General features: G+C 52.4%; 2 protein-coding genes across 6 annotated transcripts in view; one reads left to right on the plus strand and one right to left on the minus strand.

Annotated features, from left to right (window-relative positions):
- Positions 1-6,066: 6,066 nt before the first annotated feature.
- MYL2 (myosin light chain 2) lies at positions 6,067-12,682 on the plus strand. Its single transcript, XM_090063257.1, has 7 exons — positions 6,067-6,189; positions 7,210-7,299; positions 8,349-8,424; positions 9,258-9,362; positions 10,517-10,592; positions 10,675-10,723; positions 12,346-12,682. Exons 1-7 carry the CDS (start codon positions 6,187-6,189, stop codon positions 12,442-12,444), a joined length of 498 nt encoding a protein of 165 aa, XP_089919383.1. The 5' UTR covers positions 6,067-6,186; the 3' UTR covers positions 12,445-12,682.
- Positions 12,683-12,797: 115 nt separating this feature from the next.
- CCDC63 (coiled-coil domain containing 63) overlaps positions 12,798-21,569 on the minus strand; it is a 45,710-nt gene continuing 36,938 nt past the window's right edge. For 4 of the 5 annotated variants that reach the window (XM_090063233.1, XM_090063234.1, XM_090063235.1 and 1 more), the window contains 7 exons: positions 20,441-20,560; positions 19,936-20,117; positions 18,978-19,159; positions 18,121-18,341; positions 16,421-16,495; positions 15,291-15,483; positions 14,154-14,903 (listed from right to left, as the gene is read on the minus strand). In XM_090063233.1, the coding sequence (XP_089919359.1) occupies positions 14,482-14,903; positions 15,291-15,483; positions 16,421-16,495; positions 18,121-18,341; positions 18,978-19,159; positions 19,936-20,117; positions 20,441-20,560 (1,395 nt within the window). In that variant the 3' untranslated portion in view covers positions 14,154-14,481. Of the gene's footprint in view, positions 14,904-15,290; positions 15,484-16,420; positions 16,496-18,120; positions 18,342-18,977; positions 19,160-19,935; positions 20,118-20,440; positions 20,561-21,569 lie in introns of all 5 variants that reach the window. The other variant, XM_090063236.1, reaches the window with a different exon arrangement.

Raw genomic sequence — 21,569 nt, forward strand, 5'->3', positions numbered from 1 at the left:
AGCCAAAGTCCCACCGCGAGCAGTTTAGCAAAGTCAGCAAAGATAAAGACATGCCATCCAAGTCCAAACAAAAAGGTCTGTTATGTCACCCCAAGGCCCTGCTGAGACCCAGTCTAGCGTTCCCCAGAGCCCGAAGCCCTCAGATCTCATGCTGAGACCATGCTGAATGGTGCGGGGTCCCCGCAGGCTGTGGGAAATGCGCTCGTCAGTGCCAGCGAGGGGAAACGCTCTGTTCTGGTACGCGAGGAGTGTCCCCACATGAGTGCAGGGGAGGACACATGTGCCATCGAGGCCAGCCTGCAGCAGGTACGCCATCTAGACCACGAAGCAGAGGAGCAGCAGGAGGGACGCTCTCCCCGAACAAGCACTGGAAGAACGTGGCTCTCCTGGCAGCAGCACCCCAGCACCGCGTGCTCCAGCTTTGCCATCCTGGCAGTTGTTGCAAGTGTTGGCAGAAAGTACAGCAGGAACTTTACCCAGCCCCAGGCTGCACTTTGCCCTGCCCTCCTACAAAGACATCACGCCCTCTTCTCGCGCCAGGTATTGGCTCAGTACCATTCAGAGGGAGGTATGGACCCAGCCTTCTGGGTCCTTGGGAACATTTTCTGTAGCACATTGGCTTTTTCTTGGTGGTGTCCCAAACCTCATGCCTTCTCAAGGCTCTGGGGCTCCCTGGCCCCTACAGTGCAGCTGCAGGGGAGGCTGGCTGCCTAAAGCACTAAGCTGGCCTCAGGAGACTGGAGTTCAGTCCTCTGCTCTGTCACAGACTCCCGGAGTAACCTCGGGCCAGTCGTTTCATCTCTCTGCGCGGCAGACCATAACATGGGGGTGCAGCCCTGCCTGGTGTTGCGGAGAGGCTGGGAGAATAAGCGTATGACACCCTAAGGGACTCAGATGCCGCGGCCATGCAAGTCCCACAGATGTGCTGCAACAGGCAAGGTGGAAGAGTCGCCTTCCAGCACAGATCACCTGCCCTTTGCCCTGCAAGATCTTGCACATCTTTGCTGGGGACAAGTCCACTGGCAAGATCTTGCTCTTCCCTTTCACGCTCTCATTGTTAGGGCAAGGGGAGCTCTTCCACTGCCCGAGCTAGCACACTTCGCAATGGCTTTGCATTAAAGAGCAAGAGCAAATTGGATGCTTATCTTGCTGGGATCCTATGGCCCCAGCTGACTTCCTGCCCTTTGGGCGGGGGGCTGGACTCGATGATCTCCCGAGGTCCCTTCCAGCCCTAGTGTCGATGAAATCTATGAAATTAGCCAGGGCCTGGAATCTGCCCTGCCCTTCAGCGCCTCCCATACCAACTGCAGGCCTGCTTCCTATTTCCACTCTGCCTCCCCAGCTTCTCTCTTCTCCTCACGTTCGCAGGAGATGCCACCTCCAGAAGATGCAGAGAAACAAATCTGTAGAGCCTTACACCGTAGCCGGCCTGAGTGGAAGTTTTGCCCAAGTAAGGTCTGGACACCTGCTGCCGGCTTTGACCAAGACTCTCCACTCAAGGGTTTATTCTTATACCGGCTCCCTTTGTCTTACTCGGTTTTCCTCCTGTCTATTTAAATCCTGTTTAAAATGCCCTGGCTTGTGGCCAGAATCCCTCACATGTTCACACTCCTTTTTGGCTCAGGCCCCCCCGTGCCAGGCTGGGAACAAACGCTGCCCGTCACGCTATGGCCGTTTGACTTTTCCCCGGGAATGCAGCCCGGTCTTCTGGTTCTCGCCTGTTCCTCGTGGAAGGCCAGGACTCACCTGTGCTGGCCTAGTGCCTCCCCCAGGGCTCGTCTGAGCCCCGTTCTCTTGTGCCCTGCCCGCTGGCCCTGCAGGGAACGCCGGCCGTGCTGGAATATGTGGCATACCATTCGAGGCCTTTAAAGCCAGGGCGCAGGCTTGCAGGGGAAGGTGTTAGTGAAAAGAGGCTGTCAAGATATTAAAAATGATATTTGAGTCCTCTTGGCAAACAAGGACAATCGCATCTCAGCAGAGTCCTTGAACTCCAAGGGATCCAGTTTCCCAAGTGTTTATTAGACATGAGTCCCTTTTGTTTCCAAAAGCGTCGCAACCTTCTAGCTTCCCTAGGGGAGGAGCGTTCCCCCACCCGAGCGCGGCGGGGAGGGATCTTGCAGAAGCGGCAGGCATCCCTGGAGAGGGACCTAGACTCTCACATCACTGTCTTCTGGTGTCCATGGACTCACCTCCACTGAGTCACCTGGAAGTGCCTCCACCCAGGGGAAGTCCTGCCCCCACTGAGTGGCACTCACTGCTAATACAGGTCACTGGGCTTCAGTGACTCCCCCAGCTGAGATCTCCTGCACCTGAGCAAAACACGTTTCGGGAAACTTGTCATCTGCTGGCCTGATGCTGTTCCTTCCTGGGCAGGACAGAGCCAGGGCATGCTGGAAAGTGCCTTCTGCTGTTGCAAACCCATCATGGTGTCAAAGATATCGATGCTGAAACGTCTGCCTCTCCTCTGCCTGGAGGGAACGTCCGTCCATCCCACTCACAGCGGGACAACCGGCAACACCTCATCGGTTTATGATGGCATTCAAATAACCCCTTCAGCTCGATCATGCCCTGGCCTCCCAGCCACCGTTTCCAGCACATCAGAAACAATTTTACTATTTTCTGACTGAGACTCACAGAGTTCAGGCCGAAATCTTTATTGGTAGGGGCTGCCAAAATATTGCAATGCTACACACTGCCCAGATCGCTTGCCAGGTTTGTGTGCGTGTGTCCAGGTAGGGACATACATGTGTGGACATGTATGTGTTTGGATACCAAGAGACAAGGCAGCATGAGAGAGCCCGTTCTCACGGTGCTGCCAGCCTAGCTGACTCTGGCAGGCACAGACAACTTGTCCAGAGCTCTCTGTCATGTCGGGGATCCAGAAAAATGGGCTGGATGGCCCCTCAGGAGGCCACAGAGTCCATCCCCTGCTCAAGGCGGGAGCATCCCTGTCTGAACCAGCCCAGACACATCTGTTTAACCTGCACTTAAAGGTTTCCAATGATGGAGATGGCACAACCTCCCCCGCTAATATCCCACTGCCGAACCACCCTGAGGGCAGGACCGTTCTTCCCACTATCCCACCTCAATCTCCATTGCTTCCTGCCCTGCCCCCTAGTCCATCACCTTCCTACTGAGAATGGCCCTTTGTGTATTTGAAAATCAATCAAACCTTGCTTCAGTCTTCTCTGCTCCAGAGCAAAGCACCACTAGTGCTTCCTCTTCCCCTGTGTGCTTCTCTAGAGCTCCAGTCATTTCCATTGCTCTCATCTGGGCTCTCCCCAGTTTGTCCACATCTTCCTCGAAGGGCAGTGCCCCAAACTGGACCCAGCTCTCTTAGGAAGACCTCCCCAGTGCTGCATGGAGCAGAATAGGAGACTTGCATCGGCACACCTCTGCAGAGCCACCCCAGCAGAACTGACCTCCCCAGGTCTTCGCAGCTGGCCCAACGCTAGCTCCTGGCGCGTTGCACTTTGCTCCCCGAGGCTCCCCACCTCGTGTTGAAATTTCAAGACGTTCTGCAGGCATCTAATGAATGACCTTGTGACACAACCAGCCAGCCTGGATCTGCCCCATCCCAGGGCACTGTGGCCCAAAGACAAGATACTCCTGATTTGGCGGTTTTCAGTAGGAGTTGGAGATGCTCTATCGCCACTTCTGAAGCTGCCTAAATAGAGCCAGCTTTAGCCTCCTGCGCAGGGCTTGGCCTACCATGAGAAGCCCAGCTACCAGTCCCCGCTCCCTGCCCCCAGTTACAATGCCTCTAGCAAACTAAGGAGCCCGAAGAGCAACTTTCCTGGGGTGTTGCCTGGCCGGTGCATTGCAGCACAAAGGCCTGGCCTTTATATAACTCGTGGACTGCAGCCCTTGACAAGCAGGTTCAGCTGTAACAATGCCATTTCCATAGGGAGGCACAAGGACATGGAGAAGCAGCTGTTGTTTGCATCTTCGCTCTGGTAAGAAAAAACCTCCGCAGGGCTGGCCAGGCAGCTGAGAACGGCAAGGGAGCCGAAGGGCATTGTTCAGCCATGAGTGTCAGTCTCACTCCATTGTACAGGCATGTCTGCACTGCGGCCTTGGCAAGGGGGTGGGGGAGGCCAGATAAAATTAACAGGCTAAAAATACAAAGGCAACTACCTCCATCCAAGGGGTTCGGCTTTGATGTTGAGGGATCCTTGGGCTCCTGGGACCTGGGTGAGATAAAGCACCCTCCCAATGGGGGAAGACTTCATCGCCTTGCTCTTCAGTAGCCTGATCTGCAGGAGCTCCCAGACTTCAACCAGCTTGGTTCTCCGGGGAGAGACAAGCTGCAGCCGCAGGACCTGATCGGTGAATGTGGGCAGAGTGCAGACTCTTCTGGGGTGGGCTGTTCATGACAACTGTTCAACTGCCCACAGCAAGGCTAGCTGCGAGGGTAAGAGTGATAGCAGGTGTGCAGCTTAGCTGGACCGCGGGTGCATCTCAGCAAGGCTCAGAAAGGGTTTGGAGGGAGACGGCATCGCCTCCTCCTGGGTCCTGAAAGCTTGCACTGCTCAGGGCTGTGGGACGAACCTGACTGCCAGCAGCCCCAAGACAGGCAGGGCAGGAACCCCCTCTCCTGGTTCCCATGGCAGGCAGGAGTCTGGCCAAGTGGCTCTTCATGTGCAGGACTGCTCCCTTCAGAGCCACTTTTCCTGGCCCTGGTTTTCAGCCCAACTAGGAACAGCACTGCTGTTCTCAACCCTTGGCCAGACTCCATCCTCCCATGAGCCCAGAAACCCCACCTCCCTCCACTGCTCTGAAACCACAGCCAGGAGATGGGGTCATAGGCCAGTGGTTCCCAGTGGCAACTGGAAGCGGAGGAGGAAGGAGAAAGCCCCTCAGGTCACGGGGATGCTAGACAGCTACACCTGGAATCAAGGTCTTACTCGGACAGGTGACAGGGGACAACCGACCCTCCGGCCCCAGAGCCCGGGGTGCCTGACTCTGCTGGAGCCCCTTGGAGGGTGTCACACAGCCCTGGTGTCTATGTGAGCAGGGAAGCCTGTGATGCTTCCTCTCATTCACTGGTAAGTCTGGAGCTGCCGCATGCCACCAGAGGTGGCTGCATGTGTGTGAAGGGAGCTGAAAACCCCAATGCCCCTGTCTTCATAGTTTCTAGGGTCGGAAAGGACCTGAGCAGATCATCTAGTCCGACCCCCTGCCATGGCAGGGAAGAGCACGGGGGTCAAATGGCCCCAGCAAGGTGTTCATCCAGCCTCCTCTTAAACACCCCCAGGGTAGGGGCCAGCACTTCTCTTGGAAGCTGGTCCCAGACCCTAGCCGCCCTGACCGTGAAGTCGCACCTCCTGATATCTAACCTAAACCTGCCCTCTGCCAGCTTGTGACTGCTATTCCTGGTCACTCCTGGCAGCGCTCGGGGGAACAGGGACTCCCCCAATGCCTGCTGATCCCCCATGACTAGTTTGTAACAGGGCACAAGATCCCCCTCAGCCTTCTCTTGTGGAGGCTGAACAGGTTCAGGTCCCGCAGCCTCTCCTCGTAGGGCCTGCCCTGCTGCCCCCTGATCATACGAGTGGCCTCCTCTGGCCCCTCTCCATGCTGTCGAAGTACCCTGTGAATACGAAGAGAAGGGGCAGAGAGGTCAGCTCCAGCTGGGTAACAGGGCAGATCACAACCCCACATCTGAACATCCCTCATAGGAAGGAGCAGAAGTTCAGGTCTGGGTTTGGGTCGGGAAGTCAGAGCAGGAGCTTTCTTGGTGCTCTGGGCTGGCTTTGTGTGGCTAGACATCCAGAGCCCCAGGGACACGTGACTCCCAGGGTAGATCTACCCCACCGGTGGGGAGCGACTGACAAATGTGGGTGTCACTCATCCCAGACAAGCCCCACAGCACGCCTTATGTCAACATCTTCAATAGGGAAGCCACACAGACGCCTGGCATTTCTCTAACCTTGAAAAACTCCGAGTCTCACATGTCACCCAGCAACAACAAGCTGTTATTCAAGATGAGAGAGCGAGCGAGACAACGGAGCTGGGGGTGGCTGAGGTGCTGCCGAACTGACCCCTAGCAGCCAAAAGTGGGCATGGGTTTATTTTTAACCCAGCCCGGGATGTATTTATTGTTTCAGCACACGGCGACCTCAGGGATTGTCTTTGGAATCCCTCTTGCAGTAACACCGAGGGCCGCGCAGAGTCACGTCAGCAATGGTAAGTAAGAGCGAGCGTGTGGGGGAACCGTGGCTTGGCCGCGAGGGAGGAGATGGGCAGCACCGAGGTCCTCTATCAGCAGCATCTCTAGGGTTGCCTGGTCGCACACACGTGCGTTTTGCCCCTGGAACCAGGTAAGGCCCGCCAGGGTACCAGATGCACGGCTGGAACATGAACAGCAGCAGCTGGGGGCTTTTTCTTTCATGTTCTCAAGAATCAGCAGAGCTTGCAAAACGGGCCCACGCGCTTCTCAAGGTTTACATTTCAATTCTTCCCCAGCCTCCGTGCAGCTGGCAGGAGAGGCTCTTCTGTCTTGCTAACTCGCCTGCTTAGAGCTTTTCCTTGCGTGAGCGGCCAGCTAAAAATCTTTGCTTCAGAGGGAATAATTCTCAAGGAGGGAGAGGCTTTGACAAGCGGGTCTAAAGATTTCCTTCTTCATTGGGGCAGTCAGGATTACCTCCCTCCTGGGCTTCACCTCCTTTGAGGAGTTTTTAGTGAGGAGTTTTACAGTGTCAGGGCTCCAGCTGTCTCATCTGAACACAGACGGGAAAAATGAAGCACAAAACTATAATAAAGCTTCCAAGAGCCGCAGCCATTGTGTGAAATCTCAATGATGTGCTTAACTTCCTCCCCTACTCCCAGGGGTCCTGAACGTACAGTTGTACAAGAGGAGGCTTCTTTGCTTTTAACTCTCAGCCAAACACCAGTCATTTTATCCCCACAGACTTCCCACCACGCTGTCTAGTTATCTCTCCAACTCTTTTTTCCCCCCTAACCAACTGATTTGGCAGAATGTATCAGGAGACCAAGCAACCTTGCATGAAGAACTCCTAACTCCCATCAGTACCTACAGTGTATCTTTTATCCCATGCTCTGAACTGAGCATGAGAAACCACTGAATGCTTCGGAGACTGAAGAGCACCAGCAGCCCCGAGCTATGGATAAGTGGAGGGTAGCTTAATGCATTTAGTGCATAGAGAAGGACTGTGAGCTAATGACACTGTGCTTGAATTCCCCAAGGCACCCAAGAAAGCCAAGAAGAGAGCAGGCGGAGCTAATTCCAACGTCTTTTCCATGTTTGAACAAACCCAGATTCAAGAATTCAAAGAGGTAAGTTGACTTGGTTGAAATAGCCATGAAGGGGAAGACCAAGAGCCACTGATGCACTGGTATCTTCCAAGTGTCCCTGACAGGCTTTGATCTTCGGTGTTTTAGGTTTGGAATAAGCCCCTAAAAGCCCACTGAAAACTGCTTTGAATAAAAGTAGCAAGTGTTATACGTATGCATGTAGAGTCCTCTCTAGACTTTACAGAGACTCCCATCAGGAAGCATGAGAGACAGCTCATGCTGGCAGCAACACAAGAAAGCAGGCATGTATAATCAAAACTCTAACCAGCTGACAGTGACTGCGCGCGTGGGACACTTACACAGCGGTGGTTGCCCTTTTCATGGGTGCTGCACAGTTGCATGGTTTTAGGTCCTGAAACTCATCTGGGTACATGGAGATCATCCGGGGCCTTCTCCAGGAGAATGCATCCGTGTGCTTTTTGGAGCATGCTAACCCAGGCCAGGGATAGCCGTGCTGCAGCAGCCAGGAGTGACCAAAACACAGCTGCTCTGTGCTGGAGGCTGCTGAAACATCTTGAAGCAGGGATTTCCCTTCCTCCTGGGCTTTCCAGCTCCAACAGCACACATCCTTCTCCTTCCACCATCCTGTCCCTGCTCCTGGGGACTACTAAGCTCTGGCAGTCATTGGAAGGCAGGCTGCAACATGAGTAAAGCCTGTGCTAAACCCAGCAGATGCATAGGAAGGGGGAAGCAGCTCCTGGCCTCAGCATGAGGTTTACATTGAGCCAGAGAATAAAAGCCCTGTGAAAGCAGCCATCCCTCACCCCATCACTGGAGAAGGGAGAGGGACTCCCCTTTCACAGTTGCTACTCCCACGGATGGGTCCACTCTCCTGCACTGCAGAGGAGAGCTACTGTCCAGGGAGATCTGCGACGCTGGAGCTGATAGGTGGCAGTAGTGAACAGTGAAAGCCACGGGCAAAGTCCCTGGCTGTGGTGAAGCACACCTGGCTACACTCAGATAACAACTTTAGTTTGGAGAGCTTGTGAAGCTATTTTTGGTGTTGCCTTTCATTCATCTGCCCTTTGCAGGCATTCACCATCATGGATCAGAACCGGGACGGCTTTATTGATAAGTCAGATCTCAGAGACACTTTTGCTGCACTCGGTAAGCCTCCAATTTAGAAACACCGAGCTCCCACATCAAAAAAAAAGCTTTGATAATGTTGGAAGACCTGGTAGCAGAGAGCTCAACATCTACACTGTCCATTTCATCCTGTTACTGGGGACTTGGAGCTTCCATGGCTTTTGCTGAGTCAAAACCTCTAGATCCAAAGCCACTAACTATAAGATGATCATTTTGTTCACTGCAAGCTTTGTCAACCAGTGTTAATCACTTTTTGGGCAAGTACTAATTAACAATGGAGGCCCCCATTAGAGACACCAGTTATTGAATGAATGAAAGTCTAAAATCTGTCCTGGATCCTAAAGCTCAGACGTACCTCGCTCTGTCAACAGTCCCCTTGAAACTAAACCCATTCTTTGAGAAACAGAGGTCTGAATAGCTCCTCCCTCACATCAGTGAAAAATTAGGCATGGCTCCACTAAAGTCCAAAGAGGCCTGGGCTGCAGATTTTACCTCAGTAGATAAAGGCAAGAAAGAATTGGGTTCATTCAGTTGGGAACTAATTCAGCAGGAACCAAACTCCAGATCTGCTGTTTCCCAGATCACAGAAATCAGAGTAGGAAGAGACGTATCAAGTCACATCCAGTCCAGACCTTTCCAAGTCAACACAGGAGTCTTCAATATGGCCCATTTTCTAGTCTAGTCACCACTCTCCCTTGGGAGACTGTATCCTCCTTCCACAGGGAGACCATCCCTATACCTTGCCTGTGTCCCTTACCTCACTGATAGGCTCATTACTGTACAAAGCAGGCCTGCAGACCTCCAGATTGGCATGTATTTTTAGCATTGTTTCAATGGCATAACCTGATTTACAGGGCGTTTGAATGTGAAAAACGAAGAGCTTGACGACATGATCAAGGAGGCTCCTGGACCAATTAACTTTACTGTCTTCCTGACCATGTTTGGTGAAAAGCTCAAGGGTGAGATGAGGACTGGGGCGGGCAGGGAAATCGCGAGGCAGGAGTGGGAGGGTAGGCTGGTGGCTATGACGCACAGCAAGGATTGCAGGGATCCAGGCGCCAGGCTCCCTCTGCACATTTGGAAGTCACTCAACTACTCTGGGCCTCAGCAGGCCATTTGCAGAATGGGGACAAGGCGCCTGACCTACCTCCCAAGATCTAATAACCCAAGATGCCCCAGCTGAAGCTGCTAAAGAAGGACAAAGTGATCTCAAACTAGATAACTTTATATGCAGTTTCTCCCGATTGACTTGATCTATGCCCGCTGGGACCAACTGGAGTATTTCCAGGCACTTAAATGAGCTGTGGGTCAAATTCCCCTCTTGTACCTCAAAAGGTTCAGGAAGGTCCGGAGAGGACTACTGAAACTCCCCAGCCCTCTGTCTGACACAGAGCGATTGCTCCACTGAACCACGAGACCCCTGCCACCCCCTGCCCCACTGCACTGTTTTGATGCTGCTGGTCTTCCAGCCACAGCCTAGCACACAGCACCGTCACTCAGGCCACTCTGTCCCTGTGCCTCAGTTTCCCCAATTCATGCACTGGGAAAAGAGACCTTTACCTTCCATGCAAAGGATGCACAGGTGGGAAATGCTCCCTGTGAGCTGCCCACAACACCCAGCTCAATGCCACAGACTCCAAACCAGGGGGTATGGTCCAAGCTCTGACAGGAAGGCATGACATCCTTTCCCTCAAGACTCACAAATGGTTATATCCCCTCACCTTGTGCAGCCTAAATCATGCCCTCTGGGCAGCACTCCCAGAGCCCATCTAGCCCTGGTACTGCGGCTGGCTTTCTATAAATACACGTGGTGGATAAGGCCCATCTTGGCTGCAGGCAGGGAGGGGTGAATGCTATTTACGTGGACCTGCTCCTCTTGCTGCAGGAGCCTGCACTGATGTCCCAGGCAGAGGCAGGAATAGGGTTGCTGCTCTGCTATGGCAGGCCAGGACCCCGGGGCAGACTGCTGAACTTTCCATAGGAGAAATGAGCTTTAGAGGCCTTGGGGGCACTCTGGGTTTCTTGGGGGGTGTCCCAGGACCAGGGATTTGTGCCTCCAGGTCTGCTGGCAGCATGGCCCGTGCTTCATCCATGTGTGTGCTCTGCGTTGCAGGGGCCGACCCTGAAGAGACCATCCTGAATGCGTTCAAGGTGTTCGACCCCGAGGGCAAAGGTCTCAAGTCTAGCTAGTAAGTGCTGAGCTGATGGGGGGCGGGGCCCGTCAGTGCGACACTTTTCCCTCATTCTCACATCCCGCTCTTTTGTTTGCAGCATTAAGGAGATGCTGATGACCCAGGGCGAGCGCTTCTCCAAGGAGGAGGTATGGGGGTGCCTCTCCACCCCCTCCTGCCCCGCCACATGCCCACCACTGGAGTAGGCGCATGGGAACGGCCGGATGAGGCTGTCTTACCTTTGCTGCATCAGCCTGTGCTTCCTTTTCTGTCGTGGACACGTCTCCCCACCAGCAGCAAGGTGGCTGGGTGCCATGGGCAAGGCACCAAGCAGGCATCCTCCCCTTCCAAGGCCTCCAGAGGAGCCCGAACAGAGTAGCCCTTTCCCCACCTTGACTGGGGCAGCCCCTCATACTGGCCGTACCCCACACTCAGCAGGGGCCACCCGTGTCCTCCCCATGGGGGACACTAAAGAAAGGGGCAGAGGCTGCTCTGACCCCACGCCTGCCCTGCCCTATCACTGCCTGCCCCCAGGACCCCCAAATAGTCCTCTGAGCAGCAATGCTTAGCTTCCCTCGACCAGCATGGTAGCCCCAGGCCCCAGGAACCAGGCCCTAGCAACCAGGCTCAAGCCCTAAGCCCTAATAACCTGGTCCCAAGCTGCAGCAATCAAGCCCTAATAACCAGGCCCCAAGCCCTGGCAACTAGGAACTAGACCCTAGGCCTGAGGCCCGAAGCCCCACTAATGGAGGCCTAAGGCCCCAAGCCCCAGTGACCAGGCCTCGAGCCCAGGCCCCAAGCCCCGACACAGTGCTCGCTCACAGCCCTGCCATCGTATGGCCTGGGGTGCAGAGCAGAAGGCTCAGGGCAGAGCCAGGACATGACCCCCTTAAAGACTCCCCAGATGCTGCCTTTGTGTGTGTGGGGGGGTGCAAAAGTAGTACGGCCACATCAGGGCTGGCTGCAATCCTGCGACCAGCAGAGCAGGGGCTGGCACTGCCTGAGGTGCCGTGCGACTGCCCCGCACATGGAGCTGCACTGCTGCGCCTCTGCTTGAGGCAGGGCGCAGGCTGCGACATTGGGCCCAGGGGCCGCGTGGGTCCATCTCCTCAGGGCCACGCACGCAGGAACCAAACAAGCACGGGAGGGAAAGCAGCCAGCCGATTCAAAGGATGCCGGCTGACATGGGGGCTGGTCCACACTAGCCCCTCTGAGCCAAACAGCTCTGTGCTTGGGGCCAGCAGGAAGCCAGATCCTACGGGGAGCTCCCAATCCCATCCCCAACCACCAAACGTGAGGCAGTAGGGACTCAGAGCCCGTGTGTATCCGAAGGTCACCATCTCAGGCATGAACCTGGAGAGGGATGTCTCCAGGTGGAGAATGGCAGCCTGACCTAAGCTTTCACCCACTCTACACCCACCAGGGCCCATTACAACACCACAGGCCACTGGCACAGATGTGTTGAGCACCCTTTGGTCAAGCTGGGTGGCAGGGCATGGCAGCCTTACCTAGCCAGTGAGTGTCTTATGGCTGGGCAAGTGCTAGGGATTTCCCTTTTCCTTCCCTATTCCATAGTTAGGTCAATATTTGCTCAAGTTTCATCATATAAGGGCAGTCACCACAAACCGCTGAGTGCAGACCCTCTCTCCGTCTGCTCCTGCGGAAGTGCAGAGCTTCCACTTGAGTCCAGATCCCTCCAGGTTCATCACTGTTAACCTGAATACAAAGCCATTCCTTTAACCCTTCTACTTATGGCCCCCTTCTATTGCAGGTCGATCAGATGTTTGCAGCTTTCCCTCCAGACATCAGTGGAAACTTGGACTACAAAAACCTCGTCCACATCATCACGCACGGTGAAGAGAAGGATTAGGAGTTGAAGTGGGGCCAACTCCTACACCCTATGCTACTTTCCTCTTCACCTCTGGTTCCTGTTCAGGTCCCCACTCTACCAGTCCCATTGGCCAAGCTTGGCCTGATTGTTCCCAGGGTCACCATTTGCACTTGGTCCCATTCTCGTCTGTTTTTCTATGTGGAGAAATCTTGTTGTACTTGGGGAAATGCCTACCTGAATGGCTTCCAAATTAAATGATGCATTTTGCAAGACAAAATCCAGCTGCCTGTTTGAGCAATGCTAGGGCACATAAAAGAAACGCTGAACAGAATGTCAAACCTGGGACTGAAGTGAAACCAGGGGTGAATGCATATGGGTGCATGCATGCATGAACTTTGCCAGGCAGGGGATGAGTTGCACGAGAATCAGCCTGTCACAGCAGGCTTGGGCCAGCTCTGTTCCTGTAACTGAATTCAAGCCATCCTCCAGGTTCAGCTGGGACCCTGGCACAACACCAGGTTCTGGGAAATCTTTGGGTCCATTTAGGACTGTGCTTATACCAAGCTGCTGGCTTCAATGTTTCCTGAGAGGAGCAAATGTACACTACATGTACTTTCTGTTTTGGGGGACCTGGCTGAAGGGTACCATAGACTGGGAAATCTCTTGCCTCTGAAAGTCAACGTATGAATGATCAGTGACTGCTCCAAACATCAGAAGAGCTGGTACGAGATAGCAGTCAGGCCACTCAGGAGACAGCCCAAGTGGCTCCACTTGCAAGCTCTTCCATAATGATATTACGACACCCAGCTCCTGCTTAGCCAATGTCAATACGCTCTACAAAGGAGATCGGTCAGTACCGATCTCCATTTCACAGACAGGGAAACTGAGGCCCAGAGCGGGGAGAGCGATGAACCCAAGGTCACCCAGCAGGCCTGTGACAGGAACAGAAGCTATGACATCTCCTGGGTCCTAGCCTGGTGGTCTATGCAGTAGGCCATGCTGCCTGCCTTAGCTTCTCCCTTGCTTGAAGATCTCTGGGATGCACTCCACTCTTTTCCTAGGGGCAGAATATCTACTTTCTGGGGTGGAAAGGGGACCCCAAAGAGATGAGCCAGCTCCACAGCTGCTGCAGATCAGCTCTCTTGATTTCACAGGCTCAATTTATACTAGTGAAGGGCAACAGGGAGCAAGAGGCAGACACAGAGCAACACCTCTGTCTGAAACACCTGCCGATGTTCAGTCCTCCAGCTTGTCACGTGTTTTGTGGTCACTTTAACCAGGGTCTAGATTGCTCTGTGCAGGCACTTATGAACCCATAGCACATTGCAAGGGTAGGGGTAATGTGACAGTGAGATAGTGCCTGATTGCAGCCAGCTAATGCTGCCGGTGCGTTTTGTAGTGTTTTGCAGCTCAACTTCAGTTCAGGTAATTACTGACTAAATGCCCCCTCCTGCTCCTGGATACCACAAGATTTTTCATTCACTGACCATCAACTGTGCTAATCCTACTGTTAGAGCTACTGCTTTCCACCCCAAAGGTAGTCACTTTTCTACTGTGAGTGAAGTGATGCTAATATGTAATTTTTTGAGCCGTAAGCTTGTCAAAGGCATTGGCACCTTCCAAGGGGGAGGAACTATATGTTTAAGAAAGCACCAGCATTACAGAGCCGTAACCGACGCCTGGTTTCAATTAAGCACAGCACCAGACTTCCAGATCAGCTCAGTTAAGAAACTATTATTTACACACAGTGCATTGGCTCTCTGTGCCCTAGAAGCTCACCACCCCTCTCTTCTGGCCTTTGTCCACTGAACTGCTCCTGGACTGGTCTGTCTCGGAGTTCCCAAGAATCAGGTCACGTATACTGTCATGGTCCAAAGGGTTATCAACTGGGTCAAAAGAGATGCAGATGCATTACAAAAGCATTCCAGAGCCCTGGGCAAACCCAGACTCTAAGGGCAACCCTCTCAGCAGGCTGCTGCTGCCCCCAGGAACCCTGGGCTGGAAAGGAGGCAGGGACCCCCTGGGTAATCTAACCCACACTAGGGCTAGATGCAGCCACAACTCTGCCACTGCATTTCATTTCCTTGTAATAACATTGCAAAGGCCTTGGACTGTCCTGTACTTTCCCTCTATAACAGAACAGAGAACGAATCCTAACAGGTTTACAATCACCAACCCCAGTTTAGTTGTGTGGCTATTTCTTTGCTTTCTGCAGCCCACGCCTCTGCAGTTTTGCTCTTGGTCCCAGTTTACAGCACCTGCTTGCCAGGGTGGCTGGCAGAGGACATGTATGGACTTACAGTCCTCCAAGATGTCTGCCACGTGCTCAATGGGAGGGGGAGGCGGTGCCATCTTGTTAGAATCCATAGATTTCAGGAGCGATGAGCCACCTAAAAATGGATTCAAGAGAGGAGACGAGTCCTGCTCTCCTTCGAACTCCTTGTTGCGCAGGAAAGCCTCTGTGAGGAGTAGGTCATTGGTCTTCTTTTCTATGACACCTGGGAGAAGACAAGTTGAACATGTGTCATGGAGCTGACTTGGCAGCCCCTTAGCCCCGGGGGGAAGACATCTTCTATTCTGAACCTAGATTTTGCCAAAGCCAAGAACCAGGAGCCTGCATCCTCTTCCAACCCCCCTGTGTGATATGGGTGACACTGGCCAGACCAGGCCTATAACTCCTGGGAGGCTGGTACAGAATGCATTAGACCCCACATTCCCCTTGAGAGCCACTAACAGGGCTCAGGAGTCCAAAACCTGCCACTCCTCCTTTCCAAATTCCCCACTGACCTCTGCCATGAATAAGTCACTGAGGTATTCCCCTGTCCAGAAACTTCAATCCATACTTTTCCAGCATTCAGAGAGGACACAGACAGCTGACAACTCACCAAAGTATTGCATCAGGTTCAGGTCAGTGATCTCATCACTCTCTCCGAGCTGCTCCTTTATCTTTGTGGCATCGCAGTTTGTTTGCTTGAACAGAAAGGCTACAGCGGATTTGAGCTGGTCCAGGACTTTGCCTCCCTCCTTGCAGGTTAACTCATACAGGTCGGCTTCCTCACTGGTTTTCTTCAGCTTTCTCTATCAGCAAAGAGTTATCAAGGCTATGGGGCTGGTGTGATGTAAAAGAGATGGCCTGAAGAAGCCCCCAAGCACCCAATCCATGCCCTGTCTCTAGGCTTGCAGCTGAAGCCTGATCCAGGTTGCATGAAAGTTTTCCATGGAGTGAAAGACAACAGGCTAAATCCCATCCCTGCTGTGCCCAGCTCACACACAGGAATGACAACAGTGCCCCTAGCCTGGCAACTCTTTAGAGACGACAGGAAGTCACTAGTCATCATATGGCCTGGGGTGAGGGGCAGAAGGCCCAGGGCAAAGCCAGGACGTGATCCCCTTAAAGACTCCCTGGACGCTGCCTTTGTGTGTGGGAGGAGGGTGCAGATCCTGGAGATCAGCACAGGCCCACAGAGTGGGGCTGTGAGTTTGTGCAGTCAAGGCAACACCCTGAAGCCACCTTGCTCTGGGGGAACCCATGGACCATCTGCAGAATCCAGCTGCACCACCAGTCACCAGGCAACGGCTGGCTTCACGCAAGTCAGCCTCAGGTTGCTGAGAGGGCAAGATTTCCCACAGGCAGTGAGAGCCCAAAGCTGGGCTCTCTTAGTTGCAGCCCCCTTGGCCCATTCTCACATCAGAGTTGGTGGGAAAGGCCACCCTGTATTTCCTAGCGAACCTAGAACTAGAAGAGGTAGAACAAGTGGGGACTCTCCACCCTGAGTTTCATCAGCATTGCGATGGGGAAGAAAGTGGTGGGGCCAAGGAGGGCACAGGCCACTCCTGCCCACCTCATCCCAGAAGCCACAACACTGGCAGTGCCATAGCTCCTTCTGCCAGGCCCCATGCATGGACATCCCAGTGCCCAGAATAGCCACATGGACTGCTTCCTGGGGCCTATGCTGTCAAACGTTTTAGCTGAGAGTGAGTCAAAGGCAGCTGGGCTACCCCCACAGCTCCTTACTTCCAGCTCCTTCAGAGAGACGTGGCTCGTGGTTTTGGCATCCTTCTGTTGTGACTTCAGGTGAAGGATTTCACTCTGCATAAAACACAAGCACAGGAGGCAAAGAGAGCTGCTCCCTGCTGCTGAATCCATCCCAGCATGGAGCACTGTATGCCATCCTCATACTGCCCACCATGTCAGGGCAACAATAGAGTCTCTGTCACCCTCCAGTGGGGTAGACTGCACCTGGGGATAGACAGAGGCCATTTCCTGTTCTCATCTGTTCCCCTGCAAACCCTGTCGGCTGCAGGCAGACCAGCCTAGGAACAAACAAAGCACTGTGACCTTTTGTCTTCTGTTTCTGCCAGGGCCAGGTCCAAGGGTGTAAATCAACAGAGATGATCTTTAGTTGTGGTAAATTAGTGGAGCAAGGCAGGATTTTGGCACAGAGGCTGGAGGTCATGGATTTGGGTTTGGTAATGGATCATTCTAACGTGGTTGATCCACAGTGTTTCCTTCACTGGTGCCAGCAAAACCAGGGAAACAATGAGGAGTAACATCTTACAACTAATCACTCCCTCCCCAGGGGCAATTAAATATTAATGCCAGGTAGCAAAATACCATGCTTCTGCCACTAGGCCATGGGTTCCCCTCAGGCAGTGAAAGCCTGAAACAGGGCCCTCTTCTCAGATCACACAGCCTCATATCCAAAGCACAGACCCAAAGGGTTCCAAAAATTTCAGATCCATAGCTAAGCAGCAGTGTTTTAAGACCTGGCCTCAAGTCCCTGGGAGATCCCATACCAACAGTGTTCAGGGAGGTTCCATTTCTCCTGAAAAAAATCCTTTTAAATAAAAGTTCCCCTGGAAGGCCTCAACTTCCTGCCCCCACATCATGTCCTAACCTGCCTGTTCAAATGGCCCCCATTGCCTAGGCCTCAGCAAGGGAGTCACACAGAAGCCCTTCATAATGCTGATACTTTATATAGCTGAAAAGTACAGAAGCTGCAGGCAACAGAAGGAAGCGCTGGACCTACAGCGTTCAAACTGCAGCAAGGAGGACACAGAACAGGCTCATTGGCCCATCACGCAGGAAGGAACTTCTGGAATGGGCAAAGCCAGGTTTCTCCTGTTGAGAACAGCTGGATGTCGAAGCACAGTCATTTGGAATTTGGATGGGCGGTGCATTTCTGGAGGCTGGGGAGTGAGGCTCGTGTAGGGTGGAACAGCTTTTCCTTGACCAAAAATAAAAGAAAAATGCTGTTCTTCTCTGTCAGCCTCTCTGAGCATGGGCCAAGTCTTGAAGCCTCCCATCAGGTAGGAATCTCACCTGGGCAGGTTCCTATAAGCTCTGACTGATCCCACCCCTCACAGGAGAAACTTTGAGTCATTTTGTCACAAGCCTCGGCACATGTCCAGGGATACCCACTGCATCCACTGACATTAAAAGGCCCATCCAACTGGATTCAGCAACCCTCTGGAAGCTGAAGCTGTTCCTGAACATGACTTTCTTGCAGTATTTCTTTTGGGTGCAAGGTGGCAGCAATGAGCTTGGTTTCAGTTCCAGTTTTGGGCCATTTAGCTCATGTAGCAGGCTTTTTTGGTGGAATTAGCAGCTGAGGCCCTGTGTGGGCAGCAACAGCTGCAGGAGAGGAAAGAAGAAAACCTCAGTCTGAAACAAAGAAACAGTGCAAAAAGTGTGGAAAACCAGCAGGCACTGACCTGAATATCCTCAATCCTCTTCTGCAGTCTCTCCATCTCGTTGTTGAGTTCGGTGGCATAGCTGAAGTAGGCAAAGTTCTTCTCCTCCTTCTCAACGAACTCTTCAACCAGCTGGCCAATGTCCCCATTCTCTGTCATCTGGAGTAGGCGTATATAAGAAACCTCATAGCTCTCAAAGCTTTCCCCTCTGCTCTTCTTGGCACGTTTGCTGGCTTTGAAGGCTGGAAGAAACCAAGAATGACATTTAACCTTCCAGGACAGAAAATGACCTGGGTCATTCTGGGTTTTACGGGTCATGTTCTTGCTGTGCCCACCATTGGCAAACACAGAACAATGCACTTGAGAACACCATGGACTTAAATCATGGCTTCTGGGAGAAAAATTATGGGAGAAAGAATGAAAATCCAGGAAGAGCACCCAAACTGGAGGTCAGGGCACTGGGGAGGGACCTTGGAGCTGACTGATATGAATTAAAAACCCAGGGTAGCGCTTGAGACCAAACTGGAGGGACATTTAACCCTCCAGCAAGGTGAGAGCGTAAATGGAGAAGGATAATTCCCCACTGTCTGAGGAAGGCAGCAGAAAACCCTGAAGCTAAGAAACAGGAGCCAAACTGTGCGCTAGTCCCATCAGTTCTGCCTCCTTGAACTGAGCTTTGATTACAGTAAGAAGCCTGATAACAACACTGTGTGCACTGAAATTCAAGTCCCTGATTTCCCTGTCTCCAACACAGACCTGACACTTTGCTGGCCATGTTACACATTTCTGCTGAGAGTGAAGGCCCTGCGGATGAGCACTGGTCTCCCCTCTGTGTCACAACAGCAGGCCTGTGTCTGTTCCCTGCTATTTCACGGTACCTTCTTCCCTCTTGACCTGGTCCTCAAAGTCAGAGCGATCCACAAGCTTGACGACCATGAAAGACTTCAGCTTAGTCTCGTGATCGAAGATCCGCTCCAGCTCCCTGAACTCGATGTTAAACTGCACAGTGTCCTTGTAGTGCTTGTCCTTCATGGCTGAGATCCTGGCCAGAGCCTCCACCCTAAGCACGACCAGAAGTCATGAGAGACTTCTTCTCCCATCACAAGCTAACCACACCACTCCCAATGCTGACTCAACAACTGGACAGTGAATGCCGGGTGGATCTCATGCAGTACAACTCACAGGGATGGGAAGAGACTCTTTCCCAGCGGGGTTAGGAGAGACCAAAGAGCTTTCATGCAGTATGGGAATGCTGCATGGGAAATGGCCTGGTGGGAGGAAGTATGGGCCGGAGAGGAGCCCAGTCCTCAAAAAACACTACTGGGACTGGTGCTAAATGGGCCCCAGTTGGCAGACCTAGCTACAGGGCCAAATGTGGGAGTGAGCCATTACCCACGAAGATCAGGGCTGTAACAGAGCAGTAGCAGGCTGCACAGATGCAGCCACTCTACTCTCTCTGCCTTGTCCAGGAATGGAGAAGCCCAGATTCAAGATCGATCAATCAAGTGCCTCAGCTGAGCAGTACAACACTAACACTCCCCATGGTTTCTTACCTGGGTGCCCTGTTTTTTTGGTTGCCCAGCTTTAGATAGGAAAAGCCTGGTTTTCAGGCATATGGAGCACCCATAACTCCAGCTGAAGTCCACTGGCAGGTGCTCCACAACCCTGAGAGTTGAAGCTTTGCTGTCTAATGCAGGGCACCCAGGATGAGTGGACACCCATTCAAAGTTGGCTTAGTGTGCACCTGTCTGAGTGAACAGAAGGAGCATACCCAAAATCACAAAGCAGTGCCCTGGAGTTCACTGCCAAAGCTTAGCACTGCCCCACCCCCTTTACCGCTGATCATAGGCTTGTGAGGACTGCTCAGTCGCATTTTCCATCATTCTCTTCTGCTGATCGAATTTCTTGTGGAGTTTGATGTAGTTGTTGTCAAAGACGGCCTTCTGAACTCGCAGGGTCTCAATCTCTTCTCTGAGCTTTGTATTCGTGGTCAAGACTGTATCGAAATGGACTGTGATCTGGAAAGAGTGAATGATGCAATACAAGACAGTGGAGATCAGCTTCCAGTAAAACAGCATACATCAGGGCTGACACACAGCCCATCCAGCTCTCAAGGGGACCCTCTTTAACACAGAGTATAGTCCATCGAGCCAGTAGAAGAGGCTTTGTGGAGCAGAACAGCCAAGGTTGGGAGCTACTGAAGTTCACCTGTCCTGTACCAAATACACAGCCAGACGGACCAGACTGGAATTCTTAAACGTTCTTTAGACTAGGAAAGAAACCCTGTGTATGCAAGTACCCATAAGACCAGGCAGCTGCAAGCTACCTCACGAGCACTTACGTGATTCAAACGAGTCTCTAGCCTCTGAATCTTCTTTTGCAGCTCTTTGCTGTCATTTGCTTCCTTCACCTTAGCCACAACAAGGTTTTGTTTTTCTATCTTGTTCTCCATCTCCATTACCTAAAAAAAATAAAACCGCCCCTTGATGCTAGATTTTAGTCAGTATGCTAAGCCAATGTAAATACTTTGTGCTGACCTGAACTATAGTAACCTGTGGTGTTAATGATATCTTGCATTTACAGAACAGCTTTCATCCCAAACCCTCCTACTCTATAAATGCCAAGATGCAAACTATTAGCAAGAATTGTTTTATTTTCTCTTCACCACTGATATGCAGCTGCCTCTGGGGTGAAGCACTGCAGCCAACTAACAGCAACGCTAAGCAAGGGAATGGAACAGGACATTGAAGAACAGTGTCTCACTGTGGCTTTCATCCACAGACCATGTGGAGTCTGTAGAGCTATGGTTAGAAGCATGTAATAAACATTTAGGAGAGCTGGGGGTTGTGAAATGGGCTGGATCCATGAAAAGATCCTGATTTCACCAAGTGGCTCGAAGAACAAAAACGTTGGAGCACCACTGGAACTGCAAGATGGGGGAAAGCAGATAGCAACTCCAGAAGAGATGAGAGCAGGACTTCAAAGCAAATTCCCTTCCTGAAAAACTCTAGGGATCATTAATGAGCATAAATTACATTTCAGCTAAAAGCCCCCTTCCCACTGTAATGGGTTATTGATTCAATATTAACTCAAAGGGGAAAATGCCACCAACAAAATCTCCCAGGCCATTTCTGCAGAATCTAGTCTGTCTTTGGTGTCCTATCCAAATGCTAAGCAGACTCAACACAACTTAGCTTATAAGGGCCACTGAGCCAGTTATGGCATGTACAATGAGTTCAGATGTCATGGGCTGGGGCACGTATGTGACAAAAAAATAACATTTTGCCTCTATTTCAAAAAAAAAAGAATTAAAGTAGGGATGGGAAGATGATAGTGTTACAGTAATGTCGTAGCCATGATGGTCCAGGAATTATGCAAGAGACAAGGGTTTCTTAGGGTGATATCTTCTTTGGGAAGAGCAATTCACAGCCTCCTCCCTTCCCCCACATCCCTCCAAATACTGGCAGTAC

This window comes from Crocodylus siamensis, chromosome 9, assembly GCF_052110815.1.
Source record: "Crocodylus siamensis isolate JL-2025a chromosome 9, ASM5211081v1, whole genome shotgun sequence".
NCBI classification, from domain to species: Eukaryota; Metazoa; Chordata; order Crocodylia; family Crocodylidae; genus Crocodylus; species Crocodylus siamensis.